General features: G+C 45.8%; 1 protein-coding gene across 10 annotated transcripts in view; it reads left to right on the top strand.

Annotated features, from left to right (window-relative positions):
- BCAS1 (brain enriched myelin associated protein 1) overlaps window positions 1-14,222 on the top strand; it is a 144,841-nt gene that overhangs the window by 46,778 nt on the left and 83,841 nt on the right. For all 10 annotated transcript variants that reach the window (XM_044298749.1, XM_044298744.1, XM_044298750.1 and 7 more), the window contains exon 4: window positions 5,908-6,458. In XM_044298749.1, coding sequence (XP_044154684.1) covers window positions 5,908-6,458 — 551 coding nt within the window. The remainder of the gene's footprint in view (window positions 1-5,907; window positions 6,459-14,222) is intronic.

Below are 14,222 nucleotides of genomic sequence, written 5' to 3'. Positions count from 1 at the left end.
GGTTGGAGGGGGCCAGGCACCCTATCACCGTTTTTACCGACCATAAGAATCTGGCGTACCTGGAGTCGGCCAGGCGTATGAATCCGAGACAGGCCAGATGGTCTCTGTTCTTCTCCAGATTTAATTTTGTTGTTACTTTCCGCCCTGGGATCAAGAATGTGAAGGCTGATGCTCTCTCTCGCTGTTTTCCGGGAGGAGGAAACTCAGAGGACCCGGGTCCCATTTTGGCGGAGGGGGTAGTTGTTTCTGCTCTATATTCCGATTTGGAGGCCGAGGTCCAGGCTGCCCAGTCTGAGGCACCTGCCCGTTGTCCCTCCGGGAAGTTGTTCGTGCCTCCTGAGCTACGTCACAAACTCTTTAAGGAACATCATGATACAGTTCTTGCTGGTCACCCCGGGAGTAGAGCCACGGTAGATCTCATTGCTCGGAGATTTTGGTGGCCGGCTCTTCGTAAGTCTGTGGAGGGTTTTGTGGCGGCTTGTGAGACGTGCGCTCGCGCTAAGGTCCCTCGTTCACGACCTTCAGGTTCCCTTCTCCCGTTACCCATACCTTCCCGTCCTTGGACACACCTGTCCATGGACTTTATCACGGATCTTCCTCGTTCCTCGGGGAAGTCGGTGATCCTGGTGGTCGTGGACCGTTTTAGCAAGATGGCTCATTTCGTTCCTTTCCCTGGTTTACCCAATGCTAAAACGTTGGCGCAAGCTTTTGTCGATCATATTGTTAAATTGCACGGCATTCCCTCTGAGATTGTTTCCGATAGAGGCACGCAGTTTGTGTCCAGGTTCTGGAAGGCTTTCTGTTCTCGCCTGGGGGTTCGGCTGTCCTTCTCTTCTGCTTTTCACCCGCAGTCGAATGGTCAGACTGAGCGCCTCAATCAGAATCTGGAGACATATTTGCGCTGTTTTGTGGCAGAGAACCAGGAGGATTGGTGTTCATTTCTCCCTCTTGCTGAGTTTGCTTTGAACAACCGTCGTCAGGAATCTTCTGATAAGTCACCATTTTTTGGTGCATATGGGTTCCATCCGCAGTTTGGGACATTCTCGGGAGGGGCTCTTTCTGGTTTACCTGAGGAGGAGAGATTTTCCTCGTCTTTGTCTACCATTTGGCAAAAGATTCAGAGTAATCTCAGAAAGATGAGTGAGAAGTATAAGCGTGTGGCTGATAAGAGACGTGTGCCTGGTCCGGACCTGAATGTGGGTGATCTGGTGTGGTTGTCTACAAGAAATATTAAACTGAAGGTTCCCTCCTGGAAATTGGGTCCCAAGTTTATTGGGCCTTATAAAATTTTGTCAGTCATCAATCCTGTTGCCTTCCGCCTTGATCTTCCACGGGTTTGGAAGATACATAATGTTTTTCACAGATCTCTCTTAAAACCATATGTCCAGCCCACGGTACCCTCCTCTTTGCCTCCTCCTCCGATTTTGGTTGATGGCAATCTGGAGTTTGAGGTTTCCAGAATTGTGGACTCTCGCATTGTCCGCGGTTCTCTTCAGTACCTCGTTCATTGGAAGGGTTATGGTCCTGAGGAGAGGATGTGGGTTCCGATGTCGGACATTAAAGCCACTCGCCTTATCAGGGCATTTCATAGGGCTCATCCTGGGAAGGTGGGTCCTGGGTGTCCGGAGTCCACCCGTAGAAGGGGGGGTACTGTCACTACCAGAGCTTTGAGACGTTCTCAAAGCTCTGTGTCTCCACCCCTGTGATGATGTCACTTAGGGTTGGAGGTTTTCTCACTGTTCTGTTTCTCCGCCCCTGTGATTAGGTCTTACTCCCAGCTGTCTCTCCTGCGTTTGATTTCTCTGCCTTTAAATCACCTCTCCTCCTATTGCAGGGCGTGGATTATATTTCTCTTTTCAGTTGTAGCTCTGCCTTGAGTATCTTCACTCCTTTAGCTACTAGTTCTCTGGACCTGTGTTCTGCTGCTGCAAGCACTCCGGATATTGCCAGCGGTCCTTGGATCCGTCTTCTCTGCGGCTGCAGCTCCATCAGCTAAGTGTGCAGACTTTGTTATGTACCTGGTTATTTCCTGACTGGATCCGAGGTGGCCCCGGTTCCCTCCATATTCTGTGCAGGGCATCGGTGGCCGTGCCCCTTCCACTATTGTAGGGGTTACAGGGCTCATCAGTCTAAGGTACGCGGGCATGCCTCGTTCCACCATTTGGATCCGGGCATGTGCTTTAGCAGCATAGGGAGAGTGTTGAGGGTCTGACAGGGGTCACCCTTTCTCTTCCCTAGTTTGGGGTCCGGTCAGTAGCTCTTTTTACTGTGTATACTCTTGTTACCCTTAAGCAGCCGTGACACTTACCTCCTCATAGAAACTGATTAAATTTGTTTGACATGACCGATCCCTCACGAAGCCATGCTGATATGGCGTTATTTGCTTATTTCCGTTAGGATGCTCTAACATAGCATCTCTCAGAAAACCTTCAAACAGTTTACCCACAACAGATGTTAAACTTACCGGCCTATAGTTTCCAGGCTCTGTTTTTGAACCCTTTTTGAATATTGGCACCACATTTGCCATGCGCCAATTTTATTTATTTATTTATTTTTTTTAACGATTTTCTTATGCAGGGGCTAATTTTTTGTGGGATGAGGTGACGGTTTTATTGGTACCATTTTGTGGGATATGCTTCTTTTGATTTGTTGTGACAAAAATGTTTTGGTTTTTTTTACACATTTTTTTTATGGTGTTTATCGGACTGGGTTAATCACGTGTTATATTTATAGAGCCAACCATCACAGATGCGGAAATACCATTTTTTACATGTGAAACCTTTTTTTTTTTTTTTTTCTAAAACACTTTTTTTTTATTTTACACTTTGCTTCCCCCATAAGGTCATACAAGACCTCTGGGGGAAATTTAACTTCACTTTTTAGCGCTTCCTTTTCTGTATACACAGTGCTCGTTGAGAGCTGTGTATATAGCGATCTAGAAGGCCGGGACACCTGGAAACTGTCCATGCCTTCTCTCTGGGTTGCCCTGCTGTCACTGACAGCGGGCCCCCCGCTCGGCAGCTGCACGCTAATCGTCAGAAACGTCCATTCAGAGATAGAGATTCACCTCCCGGACGTTTATAGTCAACGGGCAGAAGGGAGGTGGTTTATTGACGGGGTGAGTCATACAGACAGAGCACCTTTCTTCAGAGTGATCAGGGTGGTGAGCCGCTAATATCTAATAAACTAGTTATTTTTATTTTTACCACCATTTCAGGAAAAATCTATTCGTTACCATGAAGCACGAGGAAATTCAGCTTTGTGGCGAATCAAATTTTTACTGAAATTACGATCGAAGTCCACTTCCTCAACTTCGATTCACTCAACACTAATGCTGAAAAGAAAGAATCCTTTTTATTTAAAGTATTTTTCTGTTCTGTTGACGGATCAGAAGAGCAGAAAAACAAAATGGTGATGTGGGTGTGGCCTCAACTGTTTACTTTCCTACCCCATACGCAGTGACATAGTGCCACCAATTACTTTAAATTACACCCCCCCTAATTTCCACCAAGTGCAGGTGTCCGTCAGCCCCATGCCACCTGCCAACCGCTCCAAGCTCAGAGGAAGAAGTATGCAGATATCTGCAATTAACTGGTGTACTATTGCCCTCCGCACTGCCTCCAGACCGCTCCTCTTCTGCCCTCAGCACTGCCTCCAGAGCGCTCCTTTTCTACCCTCAGCACTACCTGTAGACTGCTCCTCTCCTGACCTTTGTACTGCCTCCAGACTACTACTCTCCTGCCTTCCGCACTGCCTCCAGACTGCTCCTCTCCTGCCCTTTGCACTGTTGCAGACGGCTCCTCTTCTGCCCTCTGCACTGCCTCCAGACTGCTCCTACCTTCTGCACTGCCTCCAAACCACTCCTCTCCAACCCTCTGCACTGTCTCCAGACTGCTCCTTTCCTGCCTTCTGCACTGCCTCCAGGCCGCTCCTCTTCTGCCTTCAGCACTGCCTCTAGATTGCTCCTGTCCTTTGCACTGCCAAAATGTTTTTTGCAATGTTTTATGGGATACCTAAGGTTTTCTATTAATGTAATATGGGGAAAACTGTGCCAAAGATTTTTTTTGAAGTAATTTATTTTAGGTTAGAACAGATAGCAGGATGGGAATCGAGAAAAATAAAATTGTTTCTATCAATTTGGACACCCTGGAAGACCTTTAAAAATTTCACTTAGGGCTCCCTCTAGCTCTTTAAGGACAGCAAATGATCAACAGATGATCTGTGCCTGGAGATCAGGCACAGATCAGGTCAGGCAGCAGAGCATCAAAATCCAGTAAACAGGCAGAAGATCTGTACATGGGCAGACAACAGAGACAGCACAACTTTGCAGAAACTTAGCAAGCTATGGAACTTTTTGCTCATGCACCCTCCTACAGGGGAAGGTTGTTTAAAGGGGTTCTCCGGGAAAGGTTTGAAATGTCCACCAGCAACCTGCCCAAGAATGTGAGCAGGACTGTTTGTCTCCACTTGCAGAGCTGCCTAGGGGGGTGTGGGGGTGGGACCTCATTACACACTTAGCACTGGTACCAGCATATATTACATATTAGTGAGTTTTCCTGTCAGGCTGCTCAGCCATGATGGCATATCATAGGCAGGATTGCATCATTGCCAGGTATTCTACAGCAGTATAGTGTGTAGTGAGAACTCGCCCCCTGACCTCCCCCTCTTTCCCCAGGCAGCTCTATGAGTGGAGGCAACCAGTCCTGCTTGCATTCTAGGACACGTTGCTGGCAGCCACTTTAAATCATTCATGAAGAACCCTTTTAAATAACCTAAGGTAGCCAGCCATAGGCTGATGCAGATTAGGGTGCACACTGGCCTTTAAGCTGCTGAAGTAGTACACATCTGCACCCTACAGGACAGGCAGGGAGGCGTAGCAGGCAAACAGACTTCAGCCTCCATGGGGATACAGATAGATAGCAACTTCTGTGGCTTTTTATGCTATATTCTGTCACTGAATGGACAGATACTGTGGCATTTTTAAAGCTTTCCACCATATACCAAAGATGACCTACTGTAACATATATTTATGTACTGGCGCTCAAGGCATACCTGTCCCCACCCTGATTAATGATTTGTATCCACCCCATTATTTAATCACATTATAGCCTCTATCTCGATACAGAAATGGGTGCATATATTTATATTTGGTAACTGGGTGTCTGTATGCAGCGGCAGTGACTCAGTGTAGATAAACCATTATGTGTGTGCGGTCTGGAGATCAGCCAGGGACAAACATTGTCTGCCTCTCATTCATTGATACCACAGCCAATTTACAGATACCAACCTCCACCAAAATAGTCCTGATCCTCCACAGCCAATTATGTTATATACTGCAAGAGATGGGTTAATATTGTACTGGTGTCCTGAGCTGGGAGCGTTGACATCACTGTACCCACATAACAGAAAATACTGAGCAATAACACATTCTACTGACAGCTTCAGTAGGAGTCCAGCTATGTTCGGTCTCATCGTCTGTATGAGGTATATTTGGGGTCTTTATGCCCCTAAGTTGGTGGGCCATTGGGAACTCAGTCCACCCCTGGTTCATCCTATGAGCCTTTTTGAGAAAGAGTTTGTTATGAATACAAGAACAGAATGGAATACGAGCACATTGGGCCCTTTACTTAACAGTATACTCACTAAGAGAGCACACAGTACAGTTCTTTCAGCCCTATGTAGTTCATACAGTACTCCATACACTAGTCGATATGGGGGCGAGTATAGAAATACAAACTACTGATGTGAAATCAGCCGCAGACGTTTTATTCATGCAGTACTATAGTTACTATGGCATCTCTGTGGTGGCAGAGTCCCCTAAATTATTATCTTTATTTTGGAATAGTCTTCTGATGCTTATCACAGACTTGATTACAAGTGACATATTGTCCTTATTATCTTCCTTAGTGAGCTCCAAACAAGTGGTCCAACAAGAAAACATGATAGCTTCTTCCCAGAAAACCATAGTCGTAAGTCCTATCTCCAATGGATCTGTCACCAACCCACCTCCTCCAGTTGCCAAGTCTAAATTCAGACTAACCATCTCACGCCCTTCTCCTGGACGTACAAGTTTTCAGCCCAATGGTCAAGGAGATGTTGGTCCTGTGAAACCAGAGATAACTCTACAAGAGTCACCTGTAGTGCAAACCCAACTGATGACACCCATAGGTCCTGACAGCATGACAGTGAAGGAGAATTTTGGTGGTGTTCAAAATCAGGCTCCTCCCTCTGTGCTGACAGCAGAAGAGGCCTCATCATCATCTACAAATCCCACAGAAGAAGAAATGGCCTGCACAAAACCCAAAGAAGTCAGCATTTTCCACAAGATATTCAAACCAGAGAAGAAGATGCAGTCAGCTTTGCCACCTGTGGTGACGATAAATCAACCGATGGTCATCACTGTAGACCAAAATACAGTGTTACAGAGTTCTCCACCAAGCAATGGTCTCCAGTCACAGGTGAGAAATCCAATGCAGATAGACTTGAATATATATGTACATTGAATACATTAGCTACCAAATATTAATTCAAACTCCTAACCTGAGTGAGTCTTCCTCTTTGGCTAGGGGAGGTCACTTTTATTCAACTTCTTGGTCTGTAGACAGATTCCTTTGTGTGCAATAGGCCTTAAAGGGTTGTTCCACCATCTTTACTTAAATCATTATGCCTTGAAACAGTTAGTAATTTACTGTGTAAGCAATACATGTTGGAGTTTATACAATAGGCCCCTTAATAACAGATTCATTGACATTTAGTGGATTTCATACATTGCAAAGCAGCAACACTGTACTATGCTGGGTCCCCCGGACACCGTCGAGGTGTCATCACTAGTGATGGCCATGCGGTTTGCCTGGCATTCGGTTCGCGGCAAACTTTACGTCTTCGTGATCCACCAAACATGCAAACATATGGCGATATCCATGCACGCCATATTCTTTTGCATTGTGCCGAACTTTGACCCATGACACATCTATAAGGTGGGACAGAACATCCAATTGAGATGTTTCAGCACATGGACACCCCCCCCAATCCGATCTGGCAGCCATTTTACATTATGTGTTTTGCCAGTGTAGGGAGAGGTTGCATTTTGGAGCAGGGACAGGCTGTTAGGAACTTAGGGACACCAAATGCTAGCTAATAGGGCCACAAAAGTCATTTTAAGGACTGGTAACGTTGTGCTATTGATAGGTGTGATACACAGATGGTGTGATATACTTATAATATATTTTCTAACATAGAAACTATATTATAGTGCATATGTATGCTTCCAGAAAATATTGATTGAGGACTGCGATCTATCAGCTTCCACAAAAAAGTGATTGAGTTTTTCCATATACCTGCATCCACAAAATTACTGCTTGATGGTGATATACCAGCTTCAACTAACAACTGATTGAGGACTGCCATATATCAGCTTCCACAAAATAGTAGGAAGAATTCCACGGCACATCCAAGGCGTAAAAAAAGAACAACTTTTATTCACCAGACAGCGACGTTTCGATCCACCTCTTGGGATCTTTCTCAAGCAGTGACAAACATACTAGTGCTGAGTGCATATTTATACAACTTCACATCATTATTCAATCAAGTTCTGATTCATATCAATCAACAGAATATTAAAGTAACAGCGTCAAAATACATTAAAAAAAACAAGTGCATATATTGTGAATCCATAAAAAAAAAAAACACATAGTGCTTATGCTATTCATATACATATCCCAAAACAAAATATATCCATAAAATGTGATGTATCAATCTATGGTCATAATCATTAACAACTACACACATCTGACCATGACCTCATAATTATATATGTGCAGGTGTACCTGTTAAAAACAATCCAATTCAGGAAGGTCCTAGAGTGAACGTGGAGGGAGATCCGCATGGAGTTTGGCGTACCTGTGTTTAAACTGCGCATGTCGCAGGACCTTAAGAAACTGTTGACTCATGTGATCAGAGTTCCGATCACGTGATTGCTATGCCTGTGCTATTCCTCTCCACCACTTTACGCTCAGACGTCCTGTGTTCCAGAGTGGAAAGCAAAGCGTCAGTGTACGTCATCGCAATGGCAAATCAAGTATAGCCTGCATTCCACGGGCTAAATGGAACGCAAGCTACCCCATGGGAACCTGGCGCACATATACAAGGGCGAGCTCACTCCAGCGCACAAGTCCAATCCACCTGGCTGTGTGCCGCATCACATAAGCCCAGATAGCAATGCAGAGTGCACCTAGGTTATGGCGCCTACCTGGGAGATGGAGGATGATTCAGATGTATTAATCAAAATACATCTTGAGTATCTAGAGTAAACTAAATAAATCAAATATATAGTGCCATATCAGGGCTACTGTATGCTGGCTCCAATTTAATAAAAAGAACCATTCAACGTACTGAGACAATATAAAGATAGTCCCTGTGTCGTCGACTGTCGTGTTCGCGATACCAGCATGGGGTCAGTAGGTTAACCGGAAGAGAGCAAAGCAACCTGTAAAAGCCGCCAGGTCCAAGATCATATGTGATGCCAGGCACAAGGCCACACAACCACTCGTGAAAATCATGTGATCGGAACTCTGATCACATGAGTCAACAGTTTCTTAAGGTCCTGCGACATGCGCAGTTTAAACACAGGTACGCCAAACTCCATGCGGATCTCCCTCCACGTTCACTCTAGGACCTTCCTGAATTGGATTGTTTTTAACAGGTACACCTGCACATAAATAATTATGAGGTCATGGTCAGATGTGTGTAGTTGTTAATGATTATGACCATAGATTGATACATCACATTTTATGGATAAATTTTCTTTTGGGATATGTATATGAATAGCATAAGCACTATGTGTTATTTTTAAAATGGATTCACAATATATACACTTGTTTTTTTATGTATTTTGACGCTGTTACTTTAATATTCTGTTGATTGATATGAATCAGAACTTGATTGAATAATGATGTGAAGTTGTATAAATATGCACTCAGCACTAGTATGTTTGTCACTGCTTGAGAGAGATCCCAAGAGGTGGATCGAAACGTCGTTGTCTGGTGAATAAAAGTTGTTTTATTGTACACCTTAGATGCGCCGTGGAATTCTTCCTACTATACGTCTTGAAGGGGGATCGCCTTCACAGCCGCTGGCACTCCGCTTGTACTAATTTACCGCAGTGCGGCTCCTCTTTCGCTTGATTTAGCTTCCACAAAATAGTGATAGAGGTTTTCCATATACCTGCGTCCACAAAGTTACTGCTTGAGGGTGATATACCAGCTTCAACTAACAACTGATTGATGCCTGCCATATATCAGCTTCCACAAATACTGCTCTTCTCTGGGGACTTTGGCACAGGATCGTTTTGAAAATGACAGGCAGAGGAAGGGGCAGTAGGGGTCAGGCAGGTGCACCAGGCCGGAGCCTAAGTGGGAAGTTGGAGAAGGTGCTTGCGATTATGTCAAGAGATGCAACAGAGTTGGTTGAGTGGCTCACTCAGCGTTCCGCTTCTGCACCCTCCTCATCCTCTGTATCTGCACCCTCCTCACTCTCTGCTGTGTGCACCTCCAAAGACACCACCACCACCACCACCATAGCCCCTCCACTCGAGTCAGAGGAATTATTTTCCCATCCATGCCCAGACCTTACCGATGCGCAGCTATTCTTGGCATCGGATGAGGAAGAGGAGGTAGCAACGGCCGCCACCTAGCAGTCTGACGACAGTACCCAGATCAGCCCAAGGAGGGTGGTCCCCACTGTTGCTGCCTACTCTGAGATATCTAATGTCAGTGGTGATGACAATGATGACGAGTTGATGGACTTCACGTGGGTGCCCACAAGAGAGGAAGAGGAGGGGGAGTTCAGAGGGAGAGATGGAGCAGCAGATAGGGAGGAGAAGCAGGCAGAACTGGCAGTGCACAGGAGGCAAAAAGCAGACTGCAACTTTATCTGGAGCGAGCCATCCACCATGCATGTTCACATCTGGCGCTCCCAGGATGCCGGCACATAACTCCACGGTGTGGGCTTTTTTTTAACATAGTGTTGCCATCTGCAGCCTGTACTGTCAACGCATAAGTCGCGGTAAGCTCAACACTCACCTAGGGATGACCACCTTAAGAAGGCACCTGGCGTCCCATCACCGAGCCCAGTGCATCAGAACCCACAAAGCAACACTCCCGGCACTCCACGTCCTGCCTCTTCTCCTCTCTCCTCCCATTTGTCCTCCACTCCACCTTCCACAGTGCCGTCGTCACGTTCTTCTGGCACAAGGCAGGCTTCCGTGGCCCAAATGTTCGAGCATAAAAAAATGATGACGCCAGATAACCCTCTTTCCCAACAGCTGACCATTGGCTTGTCGGAACTGCTAGCCCGCCAACTACTGCCATATAAATTGGTGGACTCGGAGGCCTTTAGAAAATTTGAGACCATTGGCACACCGCTATGGAATATCTCTGGCACACAGTGTCGGTGCCAAGATACTTCTGACCACAGACTCGTGGTCTAGCAAACATGGGCAGGGAAGGTGCATAACTTTGACTGCCCACTGGGTGAGCCTTCTGACGGCCATCAAGCATGTAGCCCGTGGCACCCCTGTGGATTTGGTGTTACCGCCACGGATTGCATGCAGGCCTGCCTCTTCTTATCCTCCTCCTACTCCATCTCCTCCTTGGCTGACTCCTCATTTTCCACTGCTCCCGCTCCTCTTCCGCTGCAACCCCCAAGCATCCCAGAACCTATTCGAAGTGCCAGGTGAGATGTTGCCATGCTATGCTGCGGCTGTTGTGCCTGGAAGCCAAGAGCCACAACAGTCCTGTACTGCTTTCAGCTCTGCGGTCACAGGCCGATTAGTGGCTAACCCCGCTCAATTTGACAATTGGTAAAGTGGTGTGCGACAACGGTGCCATTCTGCTGAGCATGCTTAAACAGGGCAAAATGACACACATGCCGTGCATGGCACACATCCTGAACTTAGTCGTACAGCGATTCGTTGCCAAATCCAGGAAGTCTTGCTACAGGCCAGGAAAATCTCTGCCCATTTTAGAAGATCTTACATGGCCATGGCTTGCCTTGCTGACGTTCAGCAGCGACACAACTTGCCTGTCAGACATCTGATTTGTGACTGCCTGATGCGCTGGAACTCCACCTTGTATATGCTTGATAGGCTGCTCCAGCAGAAACGTGCCGTTAACGACTACCTGTAAGAACTCTGCGGCAGGACAGGTTCTGGGGAGCTTGGTTTCTTTTCACCGCACCAGTGGCTGCTCATGTGCAACACATGCAGACTTCTGCGGCCATTTGATGAGATCACCAAACTGGTCAGTTGCAGCCAGGGTGCCATAAGTGACATGGTACCTTACGCCTTCTTTCGAGAGTGTGCATTGTGTGATGTCATTGGGGGATCCTATACTGGCCGACAGTTACAAATTTATCCTGTGCCTGCCTAATGCACCTCCAGCCCCAGAATCCAAAGTTTTTTGCTGTCAGGTGAATGCCAATTATTGCAAATGTTATTATATTATTATATATTATTATATTAGGGGGTAGGGCTAATATCTTTATATTATATAGATTCTAGTCTTAGAATTATACTGTGCCCTGTATTTCCCAGTAGAAAATGATCCTTGGGAAACACAGTCCTCATCCCTGACCACCAAGACCAGGTAGTGCTCTGTCAGTACATGGCGGCCTCCCCTCTCCGCTCCGCTGTGTACTGGTGGTTATTCTGACACTAGGGCTGGGTTCACATCCTATTTTTGCCATCCATTTAATGTATACCAAAAATGTATGCGTTAACAGATGCCTCAGACTGACGTTGTACAGTGGCGTCCGTTCACCATACAGTTCCATGGTAGAAAAAAAAATGTACTTTAATGTTTGCATTTTTTTAATAGTCTCTGCATGATACAAAAAAGTGGAGTGCTGCACATTTGTATACATCAAACCGATAGGAAATAAAAATGTTCTAGGCTCCAGCAGGGCACATTTTTTGAAGTTTCCCTTGAAAACGCATAAAAATGACCCCTGATTATTAAATTTTTTGTGGGAATTTTTGCCAATGATCCCCCTTTGGTATATCACTGTCCATGTTGTTGGACAATTTGTGTACTTGAAGTAAGTGTATGCTGGCTGCAAATATGACCTGAAGGTTTCTCAGGTTCGCCTGCCATTAAAGTGAATGGGGCCTGACGCGAACGCGCGTTCGCAAACATTCCATCGCAAATCGTCCCAGCCGATGTTCGTCCATCACTAGTCACCACGTGTTGCTGCTCTCTGGAAGGGATGGTAAGGCATGGTGCACCCCAATGTGAAATATGTCCAAAGAATCAGGGTCTGCAGTTAACCAGTGTGCTTTTTTTTACTGGAGGAATTCAGGTGCAAAATAATACAGACAAGGCATAGGGCTGGCTTCTCAGTCTCCTCCCTGGCAGAAGGGTTTGATGCTGAGGAAAGGCCTGAGCTAGCTGTCCCTCCCTCTCTCTCTCTCTCTCTCTCTCTCTTCAGGAGGCTGGTACCCTGGTCAAAGGCTGTTGATCCATGGTCTGTGGCAGCGTATCCCCGTCTCAGCATCTTCTTCTGGTCACTCAGAAGTCTGAAAGAGTCTCCTCTTCCAAGAACTGTTCCCCAACTGCAGAACACTAGGGGACTGCTCTCCTTATATATAATTCTAGCTAGACTGGAACCTTCTAGTGGGAGGGGTGGAGTGGAGAAGCTCAGCACAAACAGATACATTGTAACACTTTCTGTCTCTCATAGACTTACATTAGAGCTTCAATGGTACTCAATGGCAATGACACAGCAGTTTTTCCAGACATAACAGAGGTAAACCAGACAGTCACAAGGTCAGTCTGCCTGGTGGTAAACAATGTCTGGCTTTTTCCCTCCAGAACATGTTCTTCTTTAAAGCCTATGATAGCTGTGGAAAATTACCAGCTTTTCATTCAAAGTCCCAAGAGTCTCTTAGTATTCATGAACCCTTTCCACAGAGCCTTGAAAATACAGTGCAACTGAACAGGATATATATAACATACATATAAAATGCAGTTACACAGTATTAAACAGTGCATGTTAACCCTTTCAAGTGAAATAAAGTAAGACATTTATAACTTTGCATAGGGGAAACAAGGGCAAATGTCCACAAATGTCCAGACTTCATACATCTCCAGGGCACTACATACATTTTCAAAATATTTTTCTCAACAAGACTGATCCTGCAATTATCCATACCCCAGGAAGAAGAAACTGCAGCATCTCCTTTTACTAAAGGTTAGTCTCATGCAAGACTTTTAAAATGCAATCACCATGTAAAAAACCCTTTCAAAATGCAACCATGGTAAAACCATGGGTGAAGGTGCAGCCGACCAGACATTTCAATTACAGTGGAAAGGACAGGGGAAAGGTAGTATTACATGGTGTCCATTTACATGCATACAAGGATGGCTTGAGTTTGCCAGAATGGGAGCCGCTTCTACAGAGTGTTTTCCATTCTGGCTTTCATAGGGGAGTCCTTAGCAGGACAACCCTGTCTAAGATGTCCATATAAAGATGACATATCACCTTCTCCTCAAAACATCAACACCTGTACATGTCCTATAAGAGCATATGGACATGATAGGATGGGGTTCCATTCTTACGAATCTTACTTTATGCACCAGAATGGAGAGCCGCTTTTGCTGTACTACTGAATTAGATACTGGATGTAGAATCCTGAAGGGGAACCATGTCAGTCGACAGCTATGGGTGAAGCAACCTGTAGGGGGAGAACTGGGAGGAGGAGAGTGGTAGGTGAGGCATTGATAGGAGTGGTGGTGGTTCATGGTGGCTGTTCTCACGCCAATGCTCCCTGGGGCTGTGCAGTGAATGGAAGGGCACAACCCTTCTTTTCCTTGGGGCTCCTGCCTGATGGTGGCTGTGGTGCCCTTGATGTTAGGGGTGTGTGTTAATGGGGTTCAGTGCAGAAGCTGGGATGATAAGGGCTGACGGATGGTGGAGTCAAACATTATAATATTATATACTGTATATTATGTATATTATCTACGACACTTGGAAATGTTGCAAATAGTCATATCCTACACCCGGCGTTTGCCTGGTGTATTTTTAAGACTAAGTCATACGACACAATGCAGTTGCACTGACTAGATGAAAACTGCACCATAAATTTGGTGCAACCACACAGAGTAAGATTTTCCAAATAGTTGCGTATTTCCTGCCACCCCCAATACTGGGCCCACTGTGCTCCCCAA

This window comes from Bufo gargarizans, chromosome 6 (genome assembly GCF_014858855.1).
Source record: "Bufo gargarizans isolate SCDJY-AF-19 chromosome 6, ASM1485885v1, whole genome shotgun sequence".
NCBI lineage: Eukaryota > Metazoa > Chordata > Amphibia > Anura > Bufonidae > Bufo > Bufo gargarizans.
The sequence above is the reverse complement of the archived record's forward strand: the minus strand, read 5'-3'. Positions and strand labels throughout refer to the sequence as shown.